This window comes from Oncorhynchus nerka, linkage group LG17 (assembly GCF_034236695.1).
Source record: "Oncorhynchus nerka isolate Pitt River linkage group LG17, Oner_Uvic_2.0, whole genome shotgun sequence".
NCBI classification, from domain to species: Eukaryota; Metazoa; Chordata; class Actinopteri; order Salmoniformes; family Salmonidae; genus Oncorhynchus; species Oncorhynchus nerka.
This window is the reverse complement of record NC_088412.1, coordinates 13157425-13185351: the sequence shown is the minus strand read 5'-3', so window position 1 is coordinate 13185351 and position 27927 is coordinate 13157425. Positions and strand designations below refer to the sequence as shown.

Here is a 27927-nt window from a genome sequence, read left to right as displayed (position 1 = left end):
GGAACAGTGAGTTAACTGCCTGTTCAGGAGCAGAATGGCCTTTAATGAGTCCAAAGTTCAGTCTCAACTCCTTGATACATTTACACCGACTGTTAAAACTAGAATCATTCAAATAGCAACAAATCAACATTATATTGTAAAGGGACCATCAAGATTGTAGACCTTCCTCTCTATGGGCCCTATGTCACATGACTATACTTGTCAGCTCGGGGGTTTGAACTTGCAACCTTCCGGTTACTAGTCCAATGCTCTAACCACTAGGCTACCCTGCTGACCCCACCCCTCTGGCAGAACCAGGAAGTCCCTCCCCCTCCCACAAACTCTCTTCTGAGGAAACAAAACTGACCTGAGTCTCTGTCTCATCTGTCTGTGTGAGAGTGAACAACCATCCAAATGGCTCAACAAGGAGTTCTGCTGGACCAGGACCAGTTCTGTTGTTCTGTCTGTCTGGAGCTACTGAAGGAGCCGGTCACTACTGCCTGTGGACACAGTTACTGTAGAATCTGTATTGAGGACTGCTGGGATAACAATGTTCTGAGAGGGGTCTATAGCTGTCCTCAGTGCAGAGAGACCTTTACTCCAAGGCCTAATCTAAGGAAAAATAACATGTTGGCTGAGGTGGTGGAGGAACTGAAGAAGACAGGACTCCAGGCTGCTCCCTCTCCTTCTCTGTGCTATGCTGAACCTGGAGATGTGGCGTGTGATTTCTGCACTGGGACCAGAAAACAGAAAGCCCTCATGTCCTGTCTGGCATGTCTGGCCTCTTACTGTGAGACTCACCTCCAACCTCACTATGAATCTCCTACTTTCATGAAGCACAAGCTGGTCAAAGCCACCGCACAACTACAGGAGAAGATCTGCTCTCATCATGACAAACTGCTGGAGGTTTTCTGTCGTACCGATCAGCAGTGTATCTGTTATCAGTGTGTGATGGATGAACATAAAGGCCATGATACAGTATCAGCTGCAGCAGAGAGGACTGAGAAACAGGTAAGACCAGAACAACTTGTTTGATGACTGTCTGATAAACAAAGAATTAAAGATACAGTAGGAACTATGGCTGTTTGAATATGAAATCATTCAAATGAAATTGATCCACGGAAGAACAAATATGAACACAACCTTGAGTATATTGCCATGTTAACCCAGACTCTCCAAATGTATCACCATTTTCTAAAGTCAAACACTATTATCATTCTGAATGGCCTTTAATGAGTCTAAAGTTCAGTCTCAACTCCTTGATACATTTACACCGACTGTTAAAACTATAATAATTCAAATAGCAGCAAATCAATATCACAATGTAAAGGGACCATCAAGATTGTAGACTTTCCTCTCTATGGGTCCTATGTCACATGACTATACTATTGATCTACTGAACAAATACAACTTGATAGTGTTGTGGAAAGTCAGTACTGAGAGAGACTCGGTCATTTCTGCAAACTACCATCTTTATTTAATATCGATTAATTATTGTCTTGACTGTCGGACCGAGTGCTTGAATCATTCAGAGAACACCGGGTCTTTATATACCAAACCTAAAACAGCTTCAACCATGGCTGCCCCCCATGCAGATTGGGCACTATAACCCACCCTGTGTTCACACTGATGTTTATCTGCATGGGGGGGTTATTCTACTCCTTCAGGATAAGTTTCCCAGATGAAAGGATTCTATTGTTTCAGGTTCTCTCTATCTCGAGTCATTCACACCATCTTATCTATAGAATACAGGCCCAGTCAGACCGGAGACATTTATCTCACATGCATTTAATCACCAAGACATTAATCAATTGTCAGCTTCAAGCGATCTCTATTAAAACCCATGTCCTCTACACCCAGACTTTATCTAGTTAAACCTAGACTAGCTGCAGGAAGATAGAGTGGACACAATTAAACTCAGCCTTAGCTTAGATAATTATATAATTGTTTACTATTAATATAAAATAAATCAGATAAGTATGTAAGTTTTCTATCACAATTCCTCTCTATGGGCCCTATGTCACATTACTATACTATTGATCTACTGGACTACTACAGCTTCATATCTCATTGAAGAGTGATTCTCCACAGAGGCAGCTGGGGAGGAGTCAGCAGAAGGTCCAGCAGAGATTCAAGGAGAGAGAGAAGGAGCTGAAGGAGCTCCAACAGGCTGTGGAGTCTCTCAAGGTGAGTATTGTTGACCAGAGGAGACACACCAGTTCACTTCTCTCCTCCAGTCAGAGAGAGAGGAGAGGGGCCCCTCTCCAATGCCACTGACCCCACTGTTGGGAGCAGGCTGTCTGGACCCCTTTCAGACAATAGACTGCTTAATGTAACTGATGGGAAATGAACCCAGGTCTACTGCAGGAGAAACCAACATCTTGACCGTTACACCTAGAAGACAGTCCCCATTGGGCCGACACTGATTTTGAAGTCGCAAGCGGGCCTACCTCATCACATAACCATGACTGAGCTCTTTCTCTCTCTCTCTCTCTCTCTCTCTCTCTCTCTCTCTCTCTCTCTCTCTCTCTCTCTCTCTCTCTCTCTCTGTCTCTCTGTCTCTCTCTCTCTCTCTCTTTCAAATGGGTTATATTGGCATGGGAAACAGATGTTTACATTGGTCAGGATATGTTTCTTGCTTTGCTCTCAGGAACAGGACACCATTGAAATGAATGATTTCTGGGGTAGAGTTAAGTGTGGAGGTGGAGCAATTGAAGTTGAAGCCTCCTGGTGTTTGTGATGACCACCGTTTGGTACGACACAGACCCGGTGGTGAGCGTGGTGAAACAGTGGAGTCACTGTCAGTCCTTTTGAGTTTTGAGTCTTTACCTGACATGTTAGGATATATCAGTTATCCTGTTAGAGTCTTTGTGTTGAATCCACTGAGCTGTTTCAGGTGCAACGTTTATGGTCATGTTGCAGCAATTTGTAGGAGGGAGATTCCAAGATGTGGGAAGTGTGCAGGAGGTCATGGAATAGAGGATTGTGTAGTTTTAGTGGATAAAGTAGTGGGTCAACTTTAGGGGTGTCCATGTTCCTGGGGTTTGGAAGTGTCTGGTGAAAGAGAGGCAGGTTGAGGTGGCTAGAGTCAGAGTAGTGAAGAAGGTGTCGTATGCTGAGGCAGTGAAGAAAGTAGAGGAGGATGGGTCAAGGGTGAGGGATCCTGAGAGGATCCCTGTGAGTAGTAGATCTGTGCAGCACAGAGAGATAGGCCAACGAGTGATATATGCTTCAGTAAGGTTGGCTTCTTAGAGTTCATAGCAATGGTTATCAACTGTACCGCAGAAATGGAACCTAAATCAAAGAATATAGATGTTGTGGTGGCAGCTGCAGACAAGTATTTGGTCATACGAGATTTTACTTCAGAAGAGTTCCAGGGTGTGTTGAGTGGTGGTGTCCCATCCTCCCAGGTCGTTGGCATGGTGCAGGAGCAGATAGGGTCAAAGTAGTGGGATGGGGTAGTTGGTTTTTAATGACTGTAGGGTTAGTTGTCATGGTGCAGGAGCAGATAGGGTCAAAGTAGTGGGATGGGGTAGTTGGTTTTTAATGACTGTAGGGTTAGTTGTCATGGTGCAGGAGCAGATAGGGTCAAAGTAGTGGGATGGGGTAGTTGGTTTTTAATGACTGTAGGGTTAGTTGTCATGGTGCAGGAGCAGATAGGGTCAAAGTAGTGGGATGGGGTAGTGGGTTTTTAGGGTTAGTTGGAAGAGTGTTTTTTAGTATTGTTCTTTTTTATTCCATTAAATGTTCCTTTTCCCATTTTGTATCACAAAGTAAAGTTGATTTGATATTATAGTTTATATTATAGTTTGATATTACAGAGGTAATGCAACATATTTGATTCCAACCGCCGTTAAACTCCAAAGAAGAAGAAACATTATATTATGTCTATGTACAGTGTTGTAATGATGTCTCTCTCTCATTCCATCACAGTTGGTTGTGTGGGTCTCTGAATGTTGTGTTGAAAGGCAATTGTTGATCTCCAAACAGTACCTTTTTTATTTATTTATCTTTAACGAGGCAAGTCAGTTAAAAACAAATTCTTATTTTCAATGACGGCCTAGGAACAGTGGGTTAACTGCCTGTTCAGGGGCAGAACGACAGATCTGTACCTTGTTAGCTCGGGGGTTTGGCATTGCATCATCCCCAGCCATTTGGCAACAAACTATTGACCAGATTTGTAAGGAATCCCAGGAACCCAGTGCATCTTTATGACAAAGATCATAACATGGCGCACTGACAAATAGCACCTGGCTAACCTGGAAGAGGTCAAAAAATTAAAATAAAAAATATATTTCACAAGGTAGGCCAGTTGAGAACACGTTCTCCTTTACAACTGCGCCCTGGCCAAGATAAAGCAAAGCAGATTGAGATAAAACTGTTCAGTTTGAGTGTTTCTTCCAGCTCATTCCAGTCTCTAGCTGCAGCAAACTGAAAAGAGGAGCGACCCAGGGATGTGTGTGCTTTGTGGACCTTAACAGAATGTGACTGGCAGAACTTGTGTTGTATGTGGAAGATGAGGTCTGCAATAGATATATTGAGTATGAAGCCTAAGAGTGTTTTATATACATAAGCATCAACCAGTGGATCTTGCGACGGGTATACACAGATGACCAGTTTACAGAGGAGTATAGAGTGCAGTGATGTGTCCTATAAGGAGCATTGGTGGCAAATCTGATGGCCGACTGGTAAAGAACATCTAGCCGCTCGAGAGCAGCCTGACCTGTCGATCTATAAATGGCATCTTCCTAATCTAGCATGGGTAGGATGGTCATCTGAATCAGGGTTAGTTTGGCAGCTGGGGTGAAAGAGGAGCGATTACGATAGAGGAAGCCTAGTCTAGATTTAACTTTAGCCTGCAGATTTGATATGTGCTGAGAGAAGGAAAGTGTACCGTCTAGCCATACTCCCAAGTACTTGTATGAGGTGACTACCTCAAGCTCTAAACCCTCAGAGGTAGTAATCACACCTGTGGGGAGAGGGGCATTCTTCTTACCAAGCCACATGACCAAGCCACATGACCTTTGTTTTGGAGGTGTTAAGAGAAAGCTTGTTGGACAATAAGAAAGCTTTGAACACAAAATCCGGAGAGGGACCAGCTGAGTATAAGACTGTCATCTGCATATAAATAGATGAAAGAGCTTCCTACTGCTTGAGCTATGATGTTGATGTAAATTGAGAAGAGTGTGTGGCCTAGGACTCAGGGGGCAGAGGATGGGTCTAGCTCTGATACAGGGCAGGCTGCTGGAGGGAGTACCAGGAGGGAAGAGAGTAGGGCAGGGCCAAGTGGTGGTGAGGGTAATGCCATTACCATTGACGCCTTAGGGATGAGATTGAGTTTTACAAAATGATCAACAGTGTGGAGATGTTTCAGGAGGTATGGGGGCTCAGGGGGGCTGTCTGTACGGCTGGAGAGGAGGGATTGGATGTACGGTTGGAATGTGGTGCTGGATGGTGTATTGTACTGTGGTGTTGGGTACTGTATAATGTGATTGTGTGGAGGTTGTTGTGGCACACAATATGTTTTTAGGAGGGGTGGGGGTGTTAGTGTAATAAGGATGGCTCATTAAATTAAGACAAGTCAGTCTCTCTCTCAACAGCGCTCTGCAGTGAAGGGCAGTGATAAGATATTTGCTGAGCTGAGGAGCTCTGAGGTGAAGGAGCTGATCAGAGCCCAAGTGAAGTCTCAAGTGAGTCAAGCTGAAGGACTCCTGGAGCAACTGAAAAAGGAGATAGCTGAGCTGAGGAAGAGAAGCACTGAGCTGGAGCAGCTCTCACACACAGAGGATCACATCACTTTCCTCCAGGTAACTAAACTGCCTTGATTCATGTGATATGAAATGATCTGAATGCTGAAACTATTCATCTCAATCATTTGCTTCTGTTCTCTCTTTCTCTCTCTCTCTCTCTCTCTCTCTCTCTCTCTCTCTCTCTCTCTCTCTCTCTCTCCAGAGTTTTCAGTCTCTCTCCAGTATCAGTGTATCTTCAGACTTACCCAGCATCGTTGTCGGTCCTCTTCAGTACTTTGGAGATGTGAGTCAGACTGTGTCTGAACTGAGAGAGAAACTAGAAGACTTCCTCAAAGGAGAATGGACCAAGATCTCCAAAACAGGTGTGTTGAAAATAATAAGAACATCAACTTTAGACCATTGAAAGTTCCCTACTAGTCATATACATGTGGAATATGGTATGATGATAACATTCCCTCTCTCTGTCAATGTGTTTGTGTGTCTGTAGTGAATATAGTTGATGTTGTACTGCCTCCAGAGCCCAAGACCGGAGAACAGTTGTTACAATGTGAGTCTCTTTATTGTGAAGTAACTAACAGTCTCTTTTTACTGACACTCCTAACAATCTCTATAAAAATATATAGCAATAATAGATCTAATCAAAGACTGGGTATCAATCTGACTTCTCATATTTCTCTGATTTGATCTCTTCTGTGCTCTAATCAAAGACAGGGTAGATACAGTATCTGACTAAAATTATTGTTCTAACTCCCCTCATTGGTCTCTGCTCTGCTCTTCTCCCAGATTCCTGTCAGCTCACACTGGACCCAAACACAGCAGGCACACGTCTCTCTCTGTCTGAAGGGAACAGAAAGGTGTCCCAAACACGCCAAGACCAACCATATCCTGGTCATCCAGACAGATTCACAAACAACTACCAGGTTCTGTGTAGAGAGGGTCTGTCTGGACGCTGTTACTGGGAGGTGGAGTGGAGTGGGGTGTATGTTATTACAACAGTCTCATATAAAGACATCAGCAGAACAGAGAGAGGTAATGCATTTGGATACAATGACAAGTCCTGGAGTTTACAGTGCTCTAGTGATGGTTATTATTTCAGACACAATAATGTTGAGACTAAAGCATCAGGCCCTCTGTCCTCCAGAGTAGGAGTTTACCTGGATCACAAGGCAGGTACTCTGTCCTTCTACAGTGTCTCTGACACAATGACCCTCCTCCACAGAGTCCAGACCACATTCACTCAGCCCCTCTATCCTGGGTTTTGGCTCTCTGGTACTGCTGAGCTGGTTAAACTGTAGTAGGGTCCACATAGATACTAGTCATGCTGGTGTAGTCTATAGCTGAGCTGGTTAAACTGTAGTAGGGTCCACATAGATACTAGTCATGCTGGTGTAGTCTATAGCTGAGCTGGTTAAACTGTAGTAGGGTCCACATAGATACTAGTCATGCTGGTGTAGTCTATAGCTGAGCTGGTTAAACTGTAGTAGGGTCCACATAGATACTAGTCATGCTGGTGTAGTCTATAGCTGAGCTGGTTGAACTGTAGTAGGGTCCACATAGATACTAGTCATGCTGGTGTAGTCTATAGCTGAGCTGGTTAAACTGTAGTAGGGTCCACATAGATACTAGTCATGCTGGTGTAGTCTATAGCTGAGCTGGTTGAACTGTAGTAGGGTCCACATAGATACTAGTCATGCTGGTGTAGTCTATAGCTGAGCTGGTTGAACTGTAGTAGGGTCCACATAGATACTAGTCATGCTGGTGTAGTCTATAGCTGAGCTGGTTAAACTGTAGTAGGGTCTACATATATACTAGTCATGCTGGTGTAGTCTATAGCTGAGCTGGTTGAACTGTAGTAGGGTCGACATAGATACTAGTCATGCTGGTGTAGTCTATAGCTGAGCTGGTTGAACTGTAGTAGGGTCCACATAGATACTAGTCATGCTGGTGTAGTCTATAGCTGAGCTGGTTAAACTGTAGTAGGGTCCACATAGAGACTAGTCATGCTGGTGTAGTCTATAGCTGAGCTGGTTGAACTGTAGTAGGGTCGACATAGATACTAGTCATGCTGGTGTAGTATATAGCTGAGCTGGTTGAACTGTAGTAGGGTCCATATAGATACCAGTCATGCTGGTGTAGTCTATAGATGAGCTGGTTGAACTGTAGTAGGGTCGACATAGAGACTAGTCATGCTGGTGTAGTCTATAGATGAGCTGGTTAAACTGTAGTAGGGTCCACATAGAGACTAGTCATGCTGGTGTAGTCTATAGCTGAGCTGGTTAAACTGTAGTAGGGTCCACATAGAGACTAGTCATGCTGGTGTAGTCTATAGCTGAGCTGGTTAAACTGTAGTAGGGTCCACATAGAGACTAGTCATGCTGGTGTAGTCTAAAGCTGAGCTGGTTGAACTGTAGTAGGGTCCATATAGATACCAGTCATGCTGGTGGGGATGGTCCCCAGCTGTGATAATTCATTCTGCTCTGTTTTATGTACAATGATTTAACTGATTTGATGTTCAGATGTTCTGAATTAAAATTCAATACGTTCATTTTGATTTGTACATTTGATTTTTTCTGACTGATTTGAATTTTAAGAGATTTAATTAAGGTGCTCATATGTAATAATAAAAAAAGTAATCTTGTGCATTTCCATGAATCATGATGTGTGGTGTTGATGTATATTGGTTGTCATTCAGAACCATTGATATGTTTTCTCAATTAGTTCTCTGTCTCTATGTAATTCTCCTCAGTATCATTGAACAGCTTGTAAGGCTTGTCCTAATTGATGTGTTTTCTGTCACCTGGAGCTGCATGAAAAATGGTCCAGGAACAAAAGGACAATTCAGGACTAGTCAGCCCACTACAAGCTGGTATCATTTACTTTCTACTACACTATATGGTCTGGTTTCCCAGACACAGATTAATCCTAGTCCTGGACTAAAAAGCATGTTCAATGTAGATGTTCGGGAAACTGGCCCGAAATGAGGCAACTTGCATCCTCCCATACTGCTCAGTCAAGCAACATTAAACCTGTCCAGCAGGTGGTGGTATTGACCAAACAATAAAACCAGCACATAGCTTGATTTGCCACTCACTATATCAGTAATGTTCAGAATAGTACTTTAATATCATTGGAGATTGATGATATTTTTAATCCACTATCCAGAGTCAGGAACAGATGAAGTTAGGTCTGCTACTGTTCAGTGATTAAATATGACTTATGGTGATGGGAAATAAAAAATACAACACTAAACTTCATCTTGTAATAATTGTCCTTTGTTATTTATTCCAAGGTGTCTTTAACTTGTAAATGGATTGTGTGGAGGTGAGCTAGTGGTGTGGCTGAATAGAATAGAATGAAAAGGGAAGATGGGAGGGGAAATGGTAAAATTATACTTAACAAGTCACATAATAAATGACATGGACTCACTCTGTAAACAATAATATAACTAGAGACAAAGTCTTTCCTGCCAGGAGACGTAGCCAGGAAAACTCCTGGCCCTAATAGAAGCTGCAGAGGATTCAGTGGTGTCTCGTTTACCTGCAGGCCACCCTCTTGGTTCTGGAAGAACAGAGGATTCAGTTGTGTCTTGCTTACCTGCAGGCCACCCTCTTGGTCCTAGAAGACCAGAGGATTCAGTTGTGTCTTGTTTACCTGCAGGCCACCCTCTTGGTTCTAGAAGACCAGAGGATTCAGTTGTGTCTTGTTTACCTGCAGGCCTCCCTCTTGGTCCATGAAGACGAGATGATTATGTAGTGTCTCGTTTACCTGCAGGCCTCCCTCTTGGTTCTAGAAGACCAGAGGATTCAGTTGTGTCTCGTTTACCTGCAGGCCACCCTCTTGGTTCTAGAAGACCAGATGATTATGTAGTGTCTCGTTTACCTGCAGGCCTCCTTCTTGGTTCTAGAAGACCAGAGGATTAAGTAGTGTCTCGTTTACCTGCAGGGCACCCTCTTGGTTCTAGAAGACCAGATGATTATGTAGTGTCTTGTTTACCTGCAGGCCACCCTCTTGGTTCTAGAAGACCAGAGGATTCAGTGGTGTCTCGTTTGCCTGCAGGCCTCCCTCTTGGTTCTAGAAGACCAGAGGATTAAGTAGTGTCTCGTTTACCTGCAGGCCACCCTCTTGGTTCTAGAAGACCAGATGATTATGTAGTGTCTCGTTTACCTGCAGGCCACCCTCTTGGTTCTAGAAGACCAGAGTATTCAGTTGTGTCTTGTTTACCTGCAGGCCACCCTCTTGGTTCTAGAAGACCAGAGGATTCAGTGGTGTCTCGTTTGCCTGCAGGCCTCCCTCTTGGTTCTAGAAGACCAGAGGATTAAGTAGTGTCTCGTTTACCTGCAGGCCACCCTCTTGGTTCTAGAAGACCAGATGATTATGTAGTGTCTCGTTTACCTGCAGGCCACCCTCTTGGTTCTAGAAGACCAGAGGATTCAGTTGTGTCTTGTTTACCTGCAGGCCACCCTCTTGGTTCTAGAAGACCAGATGATTATGTAGTGTCTCGTTTACCTGCAGGCCACCCTCTTGGTTCTAGAAGACCAGATGATTATGTAGTGTCTCGTTTACCTGCAGGCCACCCTCTTGGTTCTAGAAGACCAGATGATTATGTAGTGTCTCGTTTACCTGCAGGCCTCTTGGTCCTAGAAGACCAGAGGATTCAGTGGTGTCTTGTTTACCTGCAGGCCTCCCTCTTGGTTCTAGAAGACCAGATGATTATGTAGTGTCTCGTTTACCTGCAGGCCTCTTGGTCCTAGAAGACCAGAGGATTCAGTGGTGTCTTGTTTACCTGCAGGCCTCCCTCTTGGTTCTGGAAGACCAGAGGATTCAGTGGTGTCTCGTTTGCCTGCAGGCCTCCCTCTTGGTTCTGGAAGACCAGAGGATTCAGTTGTGTCTTGTTTACCTGCAGGCCTCCCTCTTGGTTCTGGAAGACCAGAGGATTCAGTGGTGTCTTGTTGTCCTGCAGGCCTCCCTCTTGGTTCTGGAAGACCAGAGGATTCAGTGGTGTCTCGTTTGCCTGCAGGCCTCCCTCTTGGTTCTGGAAGACCAGAGGATTCAGTGGTGTCTCGTTTACCTGCAGGCCTCCCTCTTGGTTCTGGAAGACCAGAGGATTCAGTTGTGTCTTGTTTACCTGCAGGCCACCCTCTTGGTTCTGGAAGACCAGAGGATTCAGTGGTGTCTCGTTTACCTGCAGGCCTCCCTCTTGGTTCTGGAAGACCAGAGGTTTCAGTTGTGTCTTGTTTACATGCAGGACACCCTCTTGGTTCTTGAAGACCAGGGTGATGCTGCAGTAGTCAGAGTTCTCCACAGCACAGCTGGGGTAATACAGAGACATCAAGGTACTGCTTTACTCATCACCTGCAGGGGACAACAACAATCAAGCCTGATACACACAATAGGGCCCAACTGTACTGGCTCGAATATGTTATTTTCATATTTTCATAGACACATGGGTCTAGAGGTCTCTAATGGTTGAGTCTTGGTCTGGGTCTCACTGGTTCTGTTCCAGTCTGTCCTTTCTCCATCTCTGGTATATTCAGTACCAAAACACCAACATCATCCACTCCTTTATATTTGGTTCAAATACTATTTGAAATCTTTCAAATACATTGAGCGTTTGCTTTTGCCTGCCTGGAGTGTCAGGTCTTCAGGGTTTTGAAAGTTTAGCATTGTTCCATTGTACCAGCCAAGTTTAATCAAACCCAGATAAAGTTTTGTAAATGACTTCAAATAGTGAATCGGTAAAAGAAGGTTCAGGACAGCAGATTATTTTCCTTCAATGATATGAATTGCTGACGCGTTTCCCAGCAGCTTCTTGGTCAGAGCACTATTATAACACAGTGTTATTACACATCCACATTGACATGGACAGGAACCATGACTAATGTCTATGTAACAGTCTGACACAGTGTTATTACACATCCACATTGACATGGACAGGAACCATGACTAATGTCTATGTAACAGTCTGACACAGTGTTATTACACATCCACATTGACATGGACAGGAACCATGACTAATGTCTATGTAACAGTCTGACACAGTGTTATTACACATCCACATTGACATGGAAAGGAACCATGATTACTGTGTAACAGTCTGACACTGTGATAGATCACTCTGTTACATTGACATGGACAGGAACCCTGATTAATATCTATGTGTAACAGTCTGACACTGTGATAGATCACTCTGTTACATTGACATGGAAAGGAACCCTGATTAATATCTATGTGTAACAGTCTGACACTGTGATAGATCACTCTGTTACATTGACATGGAAAGGAACCATGATTAATATCTATGTGTAACAGTCTGACACTGATAGATCACTCTGTTACATTGACATGGACAGGAACCCTGATTAATATCTATGTGTAACAGTCTGACACTGATAGATCACTCTGTTACATTGACATGGACAGGAACCCTGATTAATATCTATGTGTAACAGTCTGACACTGATAGATCACTCTGTTACATTGACATAGAAAGGAACCATGTTTAATATCTATGTGTAACAGTCTGACACTGATAGATCACTCTGTTACATTGACATAGAAAGGAACCCTGATTAATATTTACATTTACATTTAAGTCATTTAGCAGACGCTCTTATCCAGAGCGACTTACAAATTGGTGCATTCACCTTAACCTTAATATCTATGTGTAACAGTCTGACACTGTGATAGATCACTCTGTTACTTTGAATAACCATTGTTTCTTCAACAGAAATGGAGCACGTTGAAGTGTACAACAACAGCTGAAATAAGACAGAAAGATTGAACATTTGGTATTTGTTTTCTAGACAGAAAGTAGATGTTTGATCACCTTTTGGTCCCAAAATGAAATGTTTCAGTGAAACAATAACAACTTTAACAACTTATTAACAACAGATTCTAATAGATTCATATTTTATATCCTCAGAATTCATACAGTATAGAACACCATCTAGAAGACTGAGACATATCATTACATACAGTATAGAACACCATCTAGAAGACTGAGACATATCATTACATACAGTATAGAACACCATCTAGAAGACTGAGACATATCATTACATACTGAGTATAGAAGAACACCATCTAGAAGACTGAGACATATCATTACATACAGTATAGAACACCATCTAGAAGACTGAGACATATCATTACATACAGTATAGAACACCATCTAGAAGACTGAGACATATCATTACATACAGTATAGAACACCATCTAGAAGACTGAGACATATCATTACATACAGTATAGAACACCATCTAGAAGACTGAGACATATCATTACATACAGTATAGAACACCATCTAGAAGACTGAGACATATCATTACATACAGTATAGAACACCATCTAGAAGACTGAGACATATCATTACATACAGTATAGAACACCATCTAGAAGACTGAGACATATCATTACATACAGTATAGAACACCATCTAGAAGACTGAGACATATCATTACATACAGTATAGAACACCATCTAGAAGACTGAGACATATCATTACATACAGTATAGAACACCATCTAGAAGACTGAGACATATCATTACATACAGTATAGAACACCATCTAGAAGACTGAGACATATCATTACATACAGTATAGAACACCATCTAGAAGACTGAGACATATCATTGCATACAGTATAGAACACCATCTAGAAGACAGACATATCATTACATACAGTATAGAACACCATCTAGAAGACTGAGACATATCATTGCATACAGTATAGAACACCATCTAGAAGACAGGGAAATATCATTACATACAGTATAGAACACCATCTAGAAGACAGACATATCATTACATACAGTATATCATAGATGACATGTATAAATCCTTACTTTATATTTCCTGTACCACTTTCCATGACAGAAGCCTTATTACTGGTTTGGGTTACTGCTGCTGGTACAGTGGAATAATGAGGCATCACAGTACTTGTTAAACCACTGTACTAACAGGACCAATTCCACACCAATAAAGACACTAATGTAAAGTGTTACATCATTCTCAATGATCAGTCAATACATACAGTATTCATTTCACATACAGTACATTGTATCCAGGTCAAGTCCCCCTCCACCGATTGTAGCTAATTATCTATAACACATTGTACAGTTTTACAACCACGTATGAGTTATTATGGGCGCTAATAGTTAGTGTCATATCACATCAGTTTAAGACATTACGGCATTCATTAAAAACATTATACATATGTACTACTTGGGGCGGCAGGGTAGCCTAGTGGTTAGAGCGTTGGACTAGAAACCACAAGGTTGCAAGTTCAAACCCCCGAGCTGACAAGGTACAGATCTGTTGTTCTGCCCCTGAACAGGCAGTTAACCCACTGGTAGGCTGTTATTGAAAATAATAATTAGTTCTTAACTGACTTGTCTAGTTAAATAAAGGTTCAAAAATAAACTGTTACCCTTTATATAATCTAACCACTCTACTTAATGTATTCCATATTAAGGGTCCTAACCTGGGAACTAAAATATTTGTCTCTATTAACATTGAAAACAGTTCTCTCTCTAACCCCTCCCTCCCTCTAACCCAGCCCCTCTTGCAGAACCAGGAAGTCACTCCCCTTCACAAACTCGCTTCTGTGGAAATGAAACTTTGTCGTCTGTCTGTGTGAGAGTGAACAACCGTCCAAATGGCTCAGCGGGGAGTTCTGCTGGACCAGGACCAGTTCTGTTGTTCTGTCTGTCTGGATCTACTGAAGGAGCCGGTGGCTATTCCCTGTGGACACAGTTACTGTAGGATCTGTATTGAGGGCTGCTGGGATCAGGATGTTCTGAAAGGGGTCTATAGCTGTCCTCAGTGCAGAGAGACCTTCACTCCAAGGCCTAATCTGAGGAAAAATAACATGTTGGCTGAGGTGGTGGAGGAACTGAAGAAGACAGGACTCCAGGCTGCTCCCCCTCCTACTCTGTGCAATGCTGGACCTGGAGATGTGGCGTGTGATTTCTGCACTGGGACCAGAAAGCAGAATGCCCTCATGTCCTGTCTGGCATGTCTGGCCTCTTACTGTAAGACTCACCTCCAACCTCACTATGATTCTCCTGCTTTCAAGAAGCACAAACTGGTCAAAGCCACCGCACAACTACAGGAAAAGATCTGCTCTCATCATGACAAACTGCTGGAGGTTTACTGTCGTACCGATCAGCAGTGTATCTGTTATCAGTGTTTGATGGATGAACATAAAGGCCATGATACAGTGTCAGCTGCAGCAGAGAGGACTAAGAAACAGGTAAGACCAGAACAACTTGGTGATTTTCTGATAAACAAAGAATTAAAGATACAGTATGAACTAAAACTGTTTGAATATGAGATCATTCAAATGAAAGTGATCCTCAGCAGAACAAATATGAACACAAACCTTGAGATTCACCATTTTCACCAAAAGTTTCACAATTTTCTAAAGTCAAACACTATTATCATTCTGAATGCCCTTTTATGAGTCAAACGTTCAGTCTCAACCCCTTGATATCTGTAGGCCTACCATAACAACTATAATAATTCACAGAGCAACATAATGTAAGGGTTTTCCTGGGGTGAAGTAGAGGCGGACCAAAACGCAGCGTGGTTATATTGATTCACGTTTAATAAAAACACGAACACTACAAAACAATAAACGTTGAAAACCAAAACCAGCCCTATCTGGTGCAAAACACAGAGACAGGAACAATCGCCCACAAACACACAGTGAAACCCAGACTACCTAAATATGGTTCCCAATCAGAGACAATGACTAACACCTGCCTCTGATTGAGAACCATATCAGGCCAGACATAGAAATAGACAAACAAGACATCCAACATAGAATGCCCACTCAGATCACACCCTGACCAACCATAACATAGAAACATACAAAGCAAACTATGGTCAGGGTGTGACACATAATATCATATTGTAAAGGGACCATCAACATTTTAGACCTTCCTCTCTATGGACCCTATGTCACATGACTATACTAGTTGGAAGGGTTTACCTATTGATCTACTGGACAAATAAAGTTTGATAGCTCATTGAAGAGTGATTCTCCACAGAGGCAGCTGGGGATGAGTCAGCAGAAGGTCCAGCAGAGATTCCAGGAGAGAGAGAAGGAGCTGAAGGAGCTCCAACAGGCTGTGGAGTCTTTCAAGGTGAGTATTGTTGACCAGAGGAAACACACCATTTCACTTTCTTCCCCATTCAGAGAGAGGGAGAGGGGCCCCTATCCAATATCACTGACCCCACTGTTGGTAACAGGCTGCTTGGACCCCTTTCAGACAATAGACTGCTAAATGTAACCGACGGGATATGAACCCAGGTCTACTGCAGGAGAAACCAACATATTGATCGTTACACCAAGTGGACATTCCCTATTGGGCCAACACTGAATTTGAAGTCGCAGGCGCGCCTACCTCATCGGTCATGAGTAACCATGACCGACTGATGTCCCCTATACATTAACATGGAGCTCTCTCTCTCTCTCTCTCTCTCTCAATTGAATTGAATTCATAGGGCTTAATTGGCATGGAAAATATATGTTTACATTGCCAAAGCAAGTGAAATAGATAATAAACCAGGACAGCGGAGTCAATCACCACCTTCCGGAGACACCTGAAACCCCACCTCTTTAAGGAATACCTAGGATAGGATAAAGTAATCCTTCTCACCCCCCCCCCCCTTAAAAGACTTAGATGCACTATTGTAAAGTGGCTGTTCCACTGGATGTCATAAGGTGAAAGCACCAATTTGTAAGTCGCTCTGGATAAGAGCGTCTGCTAAATGACTTAAATGTAAATGTAAAAATAAACAAAAATGAATAAACAACCAGAAATTAACAGTAAACATTACACTCTCAAAAGTTTCAAAAGAATAGAGACATTTCAAATGTTATAATTCAAGTGCAAACAGAGTGAACCGGTCACCAGACTGAGTTCTGGAGGTGAAATGGAAATGAATGAGGGAGAGTTAAGTGAGGTAGAAGGTGTGGTGAAGACCTCAGAACCAGAGCCTGACATCAATGGACATGATAAAGAAGAATCTGGTGCAGTAGGAGTTACATTGTTGGAGGAAGTGGATGCATGACTTTTGGCAGATCCATGTGTGGTTTCAGGTTGGGGGGGAAAGGAGTTGGGGTCAGTTGAATCAGTGAAGGTAATCTGTAGTGGACTTGTCACATTGGTTTATGTTTCTTCTGACCAGAGGGAGTGGGCGCTCTGTGTCACACAACTTGGGTCAAGATCTGTTTCTTGTTTTACTCTCAGGAACAGGGCACCATTGAAAGGAGTTTCAGGTACAAAGTTTATGGTCATGTTGCAAGATTTTGTAGGAGGGAGATTCCAAGATGTGGGAAGTGTGCAGGAGGTCATGGGAAAGAGGATTGTGTAGTTTTGGTGGATAAAGTTGTGTGTCAACTGTAGGGGTGTCCATGTTGCTGGGGATCAGAAGTGTCCGGTGAGAGAGAGGCAGGTTCAGGTGACTAGAGTCAGAGTTGTGCAGAAGGTGTCGTATGCTGAGGCAGTGAAGAAAGTAGAGGAGGATGGGTCAATGGTGAGGGATCCTGAGAGGATCCCTGTGAGTAGTAGATCTGTGCAGCACAGAGGGATAGGACAACAAGTGATATATGCTTCAGTAAGGTTGCCTTCTTAGCGTTCACATAAAATAGATGTTGTGGTGGCAACTGCAGAGAAGTATTTGGTCATACGAGATTTGACTTCAGAAGATTTACAGGGTGTGTTGAGTGGTGGTGTCCCGTCCTCCCAGGCCGTTGTCATGGTGCAGGACCAGATAGAGTCAAAGTAGTGGAATGGGTTAGTGGGTTTTTAATGAGTGTAGGGTTAGTTGGAAGGGTGTTTTTTTATTTTAAAAATATGAAATGTTCCTTTTCCCATTTTGTATCACAAAGTTACATATATTTATATTATATTCCAGTTGGGGGCGGTAATGCAACATATTGGATGCCAACTGATGTTAAACTCCAAAGAAGAAGATACGTTATATTATGTCTATGTTCAGTGTTGTAATGATGTCTCTGCTGACAGAGAATCGTTGATGGATATTTATAGAGTTTTGATCAGGACAACAGTTGATTACAGGTGTATAGTTTATGGAACAGCAGCAAAGACTTGGCTTCAGCAGCTGGACAGAATCCAGTATACAGCTTTAAGGATATGTATTGGTGCATTTAAATCAACATCTGTATGTGTCTTACTAGTGGAGGCAGGTGAGATGCCTTTGGATATACGACGTAATAAATTGTCATTAGCTTATTGGGTTGAAAGGCTGTGAGGTTGAGCATCCCACTGCTACTGTTCTAGATGACTGTTGGGAATATACTAGTAGACAAGGCAGTGGTTTTGGTTGGACAGTTGTAGAGATGAATGTTATTATGGAGAATTGAGAGAATGTGTGTAGTAGTGAGATTCTGCTGGGTCCCGGCACATTCAGGTGTGGAAGGGAATGAAATTGTACACCAGTTAGCTAAAAGAGCTTTGAAACAAGATATAATTGATATTAATGTTCCACTGGGTAGAAGGTGAGGCCAAATGTGAGATCAGAGACATTTTGATAGATGTGTGGCAGAAGAGATGGGGCTCTGAGCACAAGGGATGGCATTTATATGCCCTCCAAAGAAAGGTCGGTGGACCAAGATTCAAAGGTCCGATTAGGAAGGAAGAGGTGGTGTTTACTCGATTGTGTTTAGGAAATTAACCATTCAACTGGTAATTCCATCTGGTTGGCAGCATGTGAATGTTTTGTGTCTGGAGGGTATTTGTCAATGAAACGGTGGAGCTTGTGTTGTTATATTGTTATATGTATGTTGAAGAGAGGGAAAGATTGACATGTCGGGTCATTGAGGTTGGACCGGGTTGGGGGGGGGTTGGAAGGGATTTTGGGGATGGGGAAGTTAGAAGTTAGTAGGGCTCTTTTATTATTTTGTCAGAAGTACTGAGGTAGGTAGGAGCATTTAAAAACCTTTTAATGTTGGTTTGTGGACCGCCATTATATCATAGAAAAAGAAGTTGGTCTGTGGGGGTTTTGTGGTTCATGAGGAGGGTTACTCTTCTTTTTTCTTTGTTTCTTGCATGTTTTCCAAATTAATTTGATCATGGTGGAGTTTAAAAAAAACTTGGTTTCCACTGTTTATCAGTTAGAGTTGAGGGGGGAGTAGGGTAGTTTGTTTGGGCGGCGTGATGGCTTCAACCGAGTGGAGAAGAAACGCTATCGCTTCAGGTGCGTTCTGGAGAATGTTGTGGGGGAATTATTGATCATGGTCGGAGAACAGGTGAGAACAGAACATATACACTCTGTTTCCAGAAAGAACAAGGAGGTGATTGTTGATGTAAACGGTGAGTCTTGTTACCAGTGTGATTTTTGTGAGGGGTGTGTTGATGCCGATTTCGACAAGAGTAGTGGTGTCTAATCTGCCTCAGTTTATTACGAACAAACAGATCCGTAAAAGAGTTGGTTCGTTTTGCTAAATGTGCAAGTGGTTTTTGTTTACTCTCAGCTAGATGCACAATCCATTCAACATGTTTCTTATCGTAGACAAGTGTTTGTTTCTTAACAAACTTCAAGGTTAAGCAGGGGGAAGGGTGGTGTGCAGGCTTTGCTAGCACAGATAGTTTTGATGTGGGGACATGGGGCATAATGCCAGTGCAGACAAGTGGGACCAGCAGGGTGTAACCATCTTCACATAGCCCCCCAGAAGAAAGGCACACGGACACCCACACTTCAGGTTGACTCTGTTTTTATCTGCAGTAACAGATATCAAACAGTGATGACAGGCATTGCCAGGACAGTCACACGTTCACTGCTCTCAGAATATCAGACTGGGGAGCAGGCAGACCAACTTCCAAATAGGAGAGAAACACTCAAAACCCACTAGTTGTTCTTTCAAAGATAATAATGCAAAAATTGTAAGTTCGAAGACTTTTTGTATTACCAACCTTACTATAATGGCAGCAAATATTTTTATGAATTCAGTAACACAAAATTAAAGTTAACTTTATTTACCACCCCTTTTCCAGAAGTGAATGGTTTCACCCACTACTCTCCCGCAAACTGCGATGTTCTTTCATGTCTACATTGAGTGGGAGTTTAATGGAAACTACGTTTTCACTTTGTTATAAGGGTAGGGACTAGGCTGGACACATGACCTTTTTAACGCCTTATTCTCATAAAACTAAGTCAGTACATTAAATCCGCAATGGAGCCCAGTTATGGTAATGTTATATATATGACTGCTGTTTGCTGTAGTTTAATAGTAATCATGAAAAAAAAACAGGCCTTATTTTAGGTGATGTTTCACCCTGCCAGCTCCTGTTAGTTGTATAGTAAAAACAGGTCTTATTTTAGGTGATGTTTCACCCTGCCAGCTCCTGTTAGTTGTATAGTAAAAACAGGTCTTATTTTAGGTGATGTCTCACCCTGCCAGCTCCTGTTAGTTGTATAGTAAAAACAGGTCTTATTTTAGGTGATGTTTCACCCTGCCAGCTCCTATTAGTTGTATACTAAAAACAGGTCTTAGAATTATTTTACTAATAATATTATGTTAGTAAATACAATTATAGTACTAAATTTATTGTTATTTTTAAAATGAAACCTATGCACAGTACTTAGCATTTAACTGTTTTTTATTTGATTTATTATTATTTATTATTCAGAGGAGTCTGTCTGAAAAATGAAAAGTTAAGAAGTTATTGCCAAGCTTTAATATTTTTTTAATGTAACCTTTATTTAACTAGGCAAGTCAGTTAAGAACAAATTCTTATTTCCAACAACAGCCTACTGGGGAACAGTGGGTTAACTGCCTTGTTCATGGGCAGAATAACAGATTTGTACCTTGTCAGCTCAGGGATTTGATCCAGCAACCTTTTGGTTACTAGTCCAACGCTCTAACCACTAAGCTACCTGCTGCCCTTTTACAGAGGCCTAGTTTACGTTTGCATGTGAGTCATTTAGCAGACACTCTTATCCAGAGCCGCTGGGGTCAAGTGACTAAATCTGCCTAAAAAAAGGCGATTTACAGATTTTTCACCTAGTCGGCAGTGGGATACGAACCATCCACCTTTCGGTTACATTCCCAACGCTTTTAACCGCTAGATTACAAACAACTAAATGTTTAACACAAAAGGTCAAATGGTAGTAGATAAATGGTAAGCTGGTTAAATAAAAGACTGCTGTTATAACTTCCAGACTGCCATTGTTTAGGGAAAATAGGGACATGTCTGTCTACTTCTCCAAGTATCTCGAATAGATGTATTTATTTTAATGGTTTGAAGTTCTACACCATTTTAATCAGGATAACCTATTATTTCTAATGATGTAAGTTTGGGCAGCGTACAATGTTGTTCCCAATTGATAATAGTTAATACGTAAAAATAAAATCTCTCCCATTGTTTCCTAAAGGGGAAATATAGATGTCTGTTTATTTCACAAAATATCTCACAATGTGTATATTTAGATGTTTTCATGTCAGACACCATTTTAATCAGGATTATCTCCTCTTTCTAATGACATAAGGTTGGGCAGCGTCCTCTTCTGTTATCGATCGCTAGACCAGAAATAGTCAGAAGTTGGCATTTCTTTCCTACTTCCTGGTAATGCAGACATAAACACACTTGGCACCATCGAGGTGCAGATGTTAACTTTCTACACCAGTTGTTATTTTTCAGCTTCGTCCTAAGAACAGGTTTTAGTGGTAAAATAAAAAGGTAGATGTTCTTTGGTGCCGCTTATGGGAAATAGAATTCTAAGCATCATCAACAGAAGAGGCACTGAAGATTTGTTTCAATTCATTTGCTATGGCCTCGCTAGTGTTCCAGCTCAGACAACGTTCTTTGGATGTTTTGACTGGTTCTATTGTCCAGCCTACTAGGACTCGGGGCAGAGGCTGGGTCTAGCTCTGCTATGGGGCAGGCTACTGGAGGGGGTACCAAGAGGGAGGAAAGTAGAGCAGGACCAAGTGGTGGTGTGCAGGCTACTGGAGGGGGTACCAAGAGGGAGGAAAGTAGAGCAGGACCAAGTGGTGGTGTGCAGGCTACTAGAGGGGGTACCAGGAGGGAGGAGAGTAGAGCAGGACCAAGTGGTTGTGTGCAGGCTACTGGAGGGGGGACCAGGAGGGAGGAGAGTAGAGTAGGACCAAGTGGTGGTGTGCAGGCTACTAGAGGGGGGTCCAGGAGGGAGGAGAGTAGAGCAGGACCAAGTGGTGGTGTGCAAGATACTAGAGGGGGGACCAGGAGGGAGGAGAGTAGAGCAGGACCAAGTGGTGGTGTGCAGGCTACTAGAGGGGGGACCAGGAGGGAGGAGAGTAGAGCAGGACCAAGTGGTGGTGTGCAGGCTACTGGAGGGGGTACCAGGAGGGAGGAGAGTAGAGCAGGGCCAAGTGGTTGTGTGCAGGCTACTGGAGGGGGGACCAGGAGGGAGGAGAGTAGAGCAGGACCAAGTGGTGGTGTGCAGGCTATTGGAGGGGGTACCAGGAGGGAGGAGAGTAGAGCAGGACCAAGTGGTGGGGTACATGAGCTGAGGCAGGTTGCTGTTGTAACAGAGACTCCAGTGGGTAAGGGCTTGGTGGGCTCATCACAGGAAATATTTCCTGTCATTGGGGAGGAGGCACAGATCAGGGAGGAAGTGCAGGGGAGCAGACTGGGGAGGAGGAGGAAGTTATTGTGCCAATGGAGGAGGAAGAATGTGAGTTTGCGGATGAAGAGGCCTTGTTTTCAGACTTCTCATTGGATCCAGAGCTGACAGCCAGTCAGGCGGAGGGCCCCGTATATATCTGGGCTCTGAGGGGTGGGTTAGGAAGAACTGGGAAGGAGTGTCACAAGTGGTGTCGAGGCTGAAGAAGTGGAGGTGGCTCCTCTCCCAAGTGTCATACAGAGGGAGGGTGCTGATCATCAACAACTTGGCAGAATCCTCCCTTTGCCAGAAACGGTCCATTCTCAACCCCCCCGGTGGTCTGCTTGTGGACCTACAGAGTAAGTTATTGAATTATTTTCAGCTCAGGGCGTCACTGGCTGAGGGTGTCGGTGCTGTACCTGCCTGTCCTGGAGGGGGACAAGGCCTGGTGGACCTGGAGAGCAGGGTGGCAGAGTTCTGACTCAAAGTGGGGCAGAGGCTACTGTACCCACTGTCTCTCTCTGTCTCTCTCTCTCTGTCTGTCTCACTCAACAGCGCTCTGCACAGGCAGCAGTGGAGGACTGTGATCAGATCTTTACTGAGCTGATCCGCTCCATTGAGAGAAGGAGCTCTGAGGTGAAGGAGCTGATCAGAGCCCAAGAGAAGGCTCAAGTGAGTCAAGCTGAAGGACTCCTGGATCAACTGAAGCAGGAGATAGCTGAGCTGAGGAAGAGAAGCACTGAGCTGGAGCAGCTCTCACACACAGAGGATCACATCCATTTCCTCCAGGTAACTAAACTGCCTTGTTACATGTGATATGAAATTAACTTAATGTGAAACTATTAATCTCAATCATTATGTTGTCCTGTCTCTCTCTCTCTCCCTGAATAACCTATGTCTCTCTGTCCGTCCGTCTGTCCGTCCGTCTGTCGGTCTCTCTCTCTCTCTCCAGAGTTATCAGTCTCTCTCCAGTATCAGTGTATCTTCAGACTTACCCAGCATCGTTGTCCGTCCTCTTCAGTACTTTGGAGATGTGAGTAAGACTGTGTCTGAACTGAGAGAGAAACTAGAAGACTTCCTTAAAGGAGAATGGACCAAGATCTCCACTACAGGTGTGTTGAAAATAATAAGAACATCAACTTTAGACCATTGAAAGTTCCCTACTAGTCATATACATGTGGAATATGGTATGATGATAACATTCCCTCTCTCTGTCAATGTGTTCGTGTGTCTGTAGTGAATATAGTGGATGTTGTACTGCTTCCAGAGCCCAAGACCAGAGAACAGTTGTTACAATGTGAGTCTCTTTATTGTGAAGTAACTAACAGTCTCTTTTTACTGACACTCCTAACAATCCCTCTAGAAATACATATCAATAGTAGATCGAATCAAAGACTGGGTATCTGACTCCTCATAGTTCTCTGATTTGATCTCTGCTCTGATCTAATCAAAGACAGGGTAGATACAGTATCTGACTTAACTTATTGTTCTAACTCCCCTCATTGGTCTCTGCTCTTCTCCCAGATTCCTGTCAGCTCACACTGGACCCAAACACAGTACACACAACCCTCTCTCTGTCTAAAGGGAACAGGAAGGTGACCTGTACAGGCCAAGACCAACCATATTCTGATCATCCAGACAGATTTACTGCCTATGAGCAGGTTCTGTGTAGAGAGGGTCTGTCTGGACGCTGTTACTGGGAGGTGGAGTGGAGTGGGGAGGATGTTGATATAACAGTCTCATATAAAAACATCAGCAGAACAGAGACAGGTAATGGTGGTGCATTTGGATACAATCACAAGTCCTGGAGTTTACTGTGTTATCATGGTAGTTATTATTTCAGGCACAATAATGTTAAGACTAAAGTATCAGGCCCTCAGTCCTCCAGAGTAGGGGTGTACCTGGATCACAAGGCAGGTACTCTGTCCTTCTATAGTGTCTCTGACACAATGTCCCTCCTCCACAGAGTCCAGACCACATTCACTCAGCCCCTCTATCCTGGACTTTGGCTCTCTGGTACTGCTGAGCTGGTTAAACTGTAGTAGGGTCCACATAGATACTAGTCATGCTGGTGTAGTCTATAGCTGAGCTGGTTAAACTGTAGTAGGGTCCACATAGATACTAGTCATGCTGGTGTAGTCTATAGCTGAGCTGGTTAAACTGTAGTAGGGTCCACATAGATACTAGTCATGCTGGTGTAGTCTATAGCTGAGCTTGTTAAACTGTAGTAGGGTCCACATAGATACTAGTCATGCTGGTGTAGTCTATAGCTGAGCTTGTTAAACTGTAGTAGGGTCCACATAGATACTAGTCATGCTGGTGTAGTCTATAGCTGAGCTGGTTAAACTGTAGTAGGGTCCACATAGATACTAGTCATGCTGGTGTAGTCTATAGCTGAGCTGGTTAAACTGTAGTAGGGTCCACATAGATACTAGTCATGCTGGTGTAGTCTATAGCTGAGCTGGTTAAACTGTAGTAGGGTCCACATAGATACTAGTCATGCTGGTGTAGTCTATAGCTGAGCTGGTTAAACTGTAGTAGGGTCCACATAGATACTAGTCATGCTGGTGTAGTCTATAGCTGAGCTGGTTAAACTGTAGTAGGGTCCACATAGATACTAGTCATGCTGGTGTAGTCTATAGATGAGCTGGTTGAACTGTAGTAGGGTCCACATAGATACTAGTCATGCTGGTGTAGTCTATAGCTGAGCTGGTTAAACTGTAGTAGGGTCCACATAGATACTAGTCATGCTGGTGTAGTCTATAGCTGAGCTGGTTAAACTGTAGTAGGGTCCACATAGATACTAGTCATGCTGGTGTAGTCTATAGCTGAGCTGGTTAAACTGTAGTAGGGTCCACATAGATACTAGTCATGCTGGTGTAGTCTATAGCTGAGCTGGTTAAACTGTAGTAGGGTCCACATAGATACTAGTCATGCTGGTATAGTCTATAGCTGAGCTGGTTAAACTGTAGTAGGGTCCACATAGATACTAGTCATGCTGGTGTTGATGGTCCCCAGATATAATGGTCTGTTTTTCTGTACAATAATTTGCCTGACTGTATCATTGAATTAAAATGTAATGTACTTGTTTTTTTATCAAATACAAAGTTTTAATCTTGACATTTCCATGAATCATGGTGTATAGTGTTGATGTATATTGGTTGTCATTCAGAACCATCGATATGTTTTCTCAATTGGGTCTCTGTCTCTATGTAATTCTCCTCAGTGGCATTGAACAGGTAGTATCACTAAGTAACTAACTAAACTATATGGGACAGACACAGATGAATCCTAGTCCTGGACTAAAACGTATGTTCAATGTAGAGATCCAGGAAACCGGCCCTAAATTTGGCATCTTTTATCCTCCAATACTGCTCAGTCACGCAACATTAAACCTGTCCAGCAGGTGGTGGTATTGACCAAACAATAAAACCAGCAGATATCTTAACTTGCCTCAGTATATCAGTAATGTTCAGAATAGTACTTTAATATCATTGGAGATTGATGGTCTTTTTAATCCACTATCCAGAGTCAGGAACAGATGAAGTTAGGTCTGCTACTGTTCAGTGATTAAATATGACTTATGGTTATGGGAAATAAAAAATACCACTAATCTTTATCTAGTAATAGTTTTCCTTTGCTATTTATTCCAAGGTGTTTCTTTAACTTGTAAATGTATTGTGTGGAGGTGAGCTAGTGGTGTGGCTGATAGAATGAAAAGGGAGGATGGGAGGGGAAATTGGCAGATATATCAGACAGATGAGGGAGAGAAAGATTTTCATACAGGAGTTAGTGTCTCTGTTCCAAATAGCTCCCTATTCCCTGTGTAGTGCACTAGGCTTTATTAGACCAGATCTAAAGTAGTGTTCTAGATGTTAGATTGTTTCTCCCTGTCATTACAACATGACAATATGGTCATGACTTTAGTGGTTTCCTCCTCTTTGTTTTTATTGTTAGTTTGTTATGTGTGTTGTCAGGGTTGTTCCTCTGTGTTCCTAATTGAAAATCCATTAACAATGAATCACAAACTAATGACATTCCAGTTGTGTTTAGACAACTTCATGTCTGACATCCCCCAGTTCTGTTCAGACCCATTGAACTGGGTCACATTCTAAATGGTGACTTGTATTGATCGTCTATACTGGACCTAACTGTGGTTAACCAGACTGGAGGGGTTCTGATCACATATACCCTCATCTCCACAACTTTACCTGATGTTCTCTCTCTCTCTCTCTTATATTTATTTATATATACCCTCAATATGGTTTAATTCCTGTAGTTATCAGGACACATGGGGTGTGTCCCAATTATCTCTCCTTTCTAAATGTGAACTTGTCCACTACCCTTCATGGATTATAAAGGAAATGACTGGTATATGTAAACTCCCTCTACCCCATGCCAACACCAACCCAATGCTTTTACATTTGTTTACACTTCAGGAGGAAGGAGAGATTATTGGGACACCCACATGGAGTGATGATAGAGGGATGTGAAAGAGGAGAGAGGTAATGGTTGTACTCCCACATGGAGTGACGATAGAGGGGTGTGAAAGAGGAGAGAGGTAATGGTTGTACTCCCCCATGGAGTGATGATAGAGGGATGTGAAAGAGGAGAGAGGTAATGGTTGTACTCCCCCATGGAGTGATGATAGAGGGATGTGAAAGAGGAGAGAGGTAATGGTTGTACTCCCCCATGGAGTGATGATAGAGGGATGTGAAAGAGGAGAGGTAATGGTTGTACTGGATTTATTTTATTCCCTCATTACTGACATTCTTTTTCAACATAATTTCATAAGACAAAATAATTAATGTTAGATAATGCTCACTTCCATAAGAGTCATTGAAGTGTTGGATGAGACAGGACCCTGCCTTCACTGGGGGATATTTGTTGGACCCGTCACAACAGGTGATGAGGGCCTCATCCTCCAGCTGCACAACGAAAGCCAGGGAATACAAACTTAATCAAGCTTATTAAGTATTCAACATTATGATAAACAGTATTTAAACTCAGGTCTGTTTCCACATACAATAAACCTGTAACATCTTGTATGATCTCATCAGGTAAAGGTGTTTCAAATGGAAGGGTAAGTCTCACCACTGAGAGGAAAACATCACTGGTCCACCTCTGCATCAGGTCAGCTATGTTGATCAGTACTGTCCCAGGGATGCTGGGAGCAGAGATGAACTCCCCTGACCTGGTACCACCTATGGAGTTGTCATTTTAATATCAGTTTAACCCCATTACTGCTATAACACATAAACCATGTTAATAGAATGAAATGGATCCAGGTTCCATTTATTTTTCAATAGATTTACTGTCTGTGGATCACTTCTCCAAAGTGGTCTGATATCAAGATGACTGCAGGTCTGAATCCCAAACTAATGGGGGGAAATGGCTCCATCTAATGAGATGGTATTTAGAGGTATGAACCTTTCTATTGGGGTGAACAATCCCCTTAACATACAGTACCAGTCAAAAGTTTGGACACACCTACTCATTCAAGGGTTTTTCTTTATTTTTACTATTTTCTACAATCACATAGTAACCAAAAACGTGTTAAACAAATCAAGTGGAGGCCAGGTC

At 42.8% G+C, this 27927-nt stretch overlaps 2 protein-coding genes across 2 annotated transcripts; both read left to right on the top strand.

The window, feature by feature from the left end:
• Positions 1-351: 351 nt before the first annotated feature.
• Positions 352-8978, top strand: LOC115119704 (tripartite motif-containing protein 16-like). Its single transcript, XM_065002981.1, has 6 exons — positions 352-990; positions 2071-2166; positions 5580-5786; positions 5932-6091; positions 6217-6276; positions 6513-8978. Exons 1-6 carry the CDS (start codon positions 394-396, stop codon positions 7022-7024), a joined length of 1632 nt encoding a protein of 543 aa, XP_064859053.1. The 5' UTR covers positions 352-393; the 3' UTR covers positions 7025-8978.
• A 5336-nt stretch (positions 8979-14314) lies between these two features.
• Positions 14315-25963, top strand: LOC115119702 (tripartite motif-containing protein 16-like). Its single transcript, XM_065002976.1, has 6 exons — positions 14315-14983; positions 15783-15878; positions 22900-23133; positions 23297-23456; positions 23582-23641; positions 23869-25963. Exons 1-6 carry the CDS (start codon positions 14387-14389, stop codon positions 24384-24386), a joined length of 1665 nt encoding a protein of 554 aa, XP_064859048.1. The 5' UTR covers positions 14315-14386; the 3' UTR covers positions 24387-25963.
• The last annotated feature ends 1964 nt before the right edge of the window (positions 25964-27927 follow it).

Excerpts from the sequence above, each read along its gene's own strand:
- LOC115119702 (XM_065002976.1), top strand. The coding sequence starts at position 14,387 with ATGGCTCAGCGGGGAGTTCTGCTGGACCAGGACCAGTTCTGTTGTTCT. Across the intron at positions 23,134-23,296 it reads ATCACATCCATTTCCTCCAG|AGTTATCAGTCTCTCTCCAG; the intron begins GTAACTAAACTG and ends CTCTCTCTCCAG. Across the intron at positions 23,642-23,868 it reads CAGAGAACAGTTGTTACAAT|ATTCCTGTCAGCTCACACTG; the intron begins GTGAGTCTCTTT and ends CTCTTCTCCCAG.
- LOC115119704 (XM_065002981.1), top strand. The coding sequence starts at position 394 with ATGGCTCAACAAGGAGTTCTGCTGGACCAGGACCAGTTCTGTTGTTCT. Across the intron at positions 2,167-5,579 it reads AGGCTGTGGAGTCTCTCAAG|CGCTCTGCAGTGAAGGGCAG; the intron begins GTGAGTATTGTT and ends CTCTCTCAACAG. Across the intron at positions 5,787-5,931 it reads ATCACATCACTTTCCTCCAG|AGTTTTCAGTCTCTCTCCAG; the intron begins GTAACTAAACTG and ends CTCTCTCTCCAG.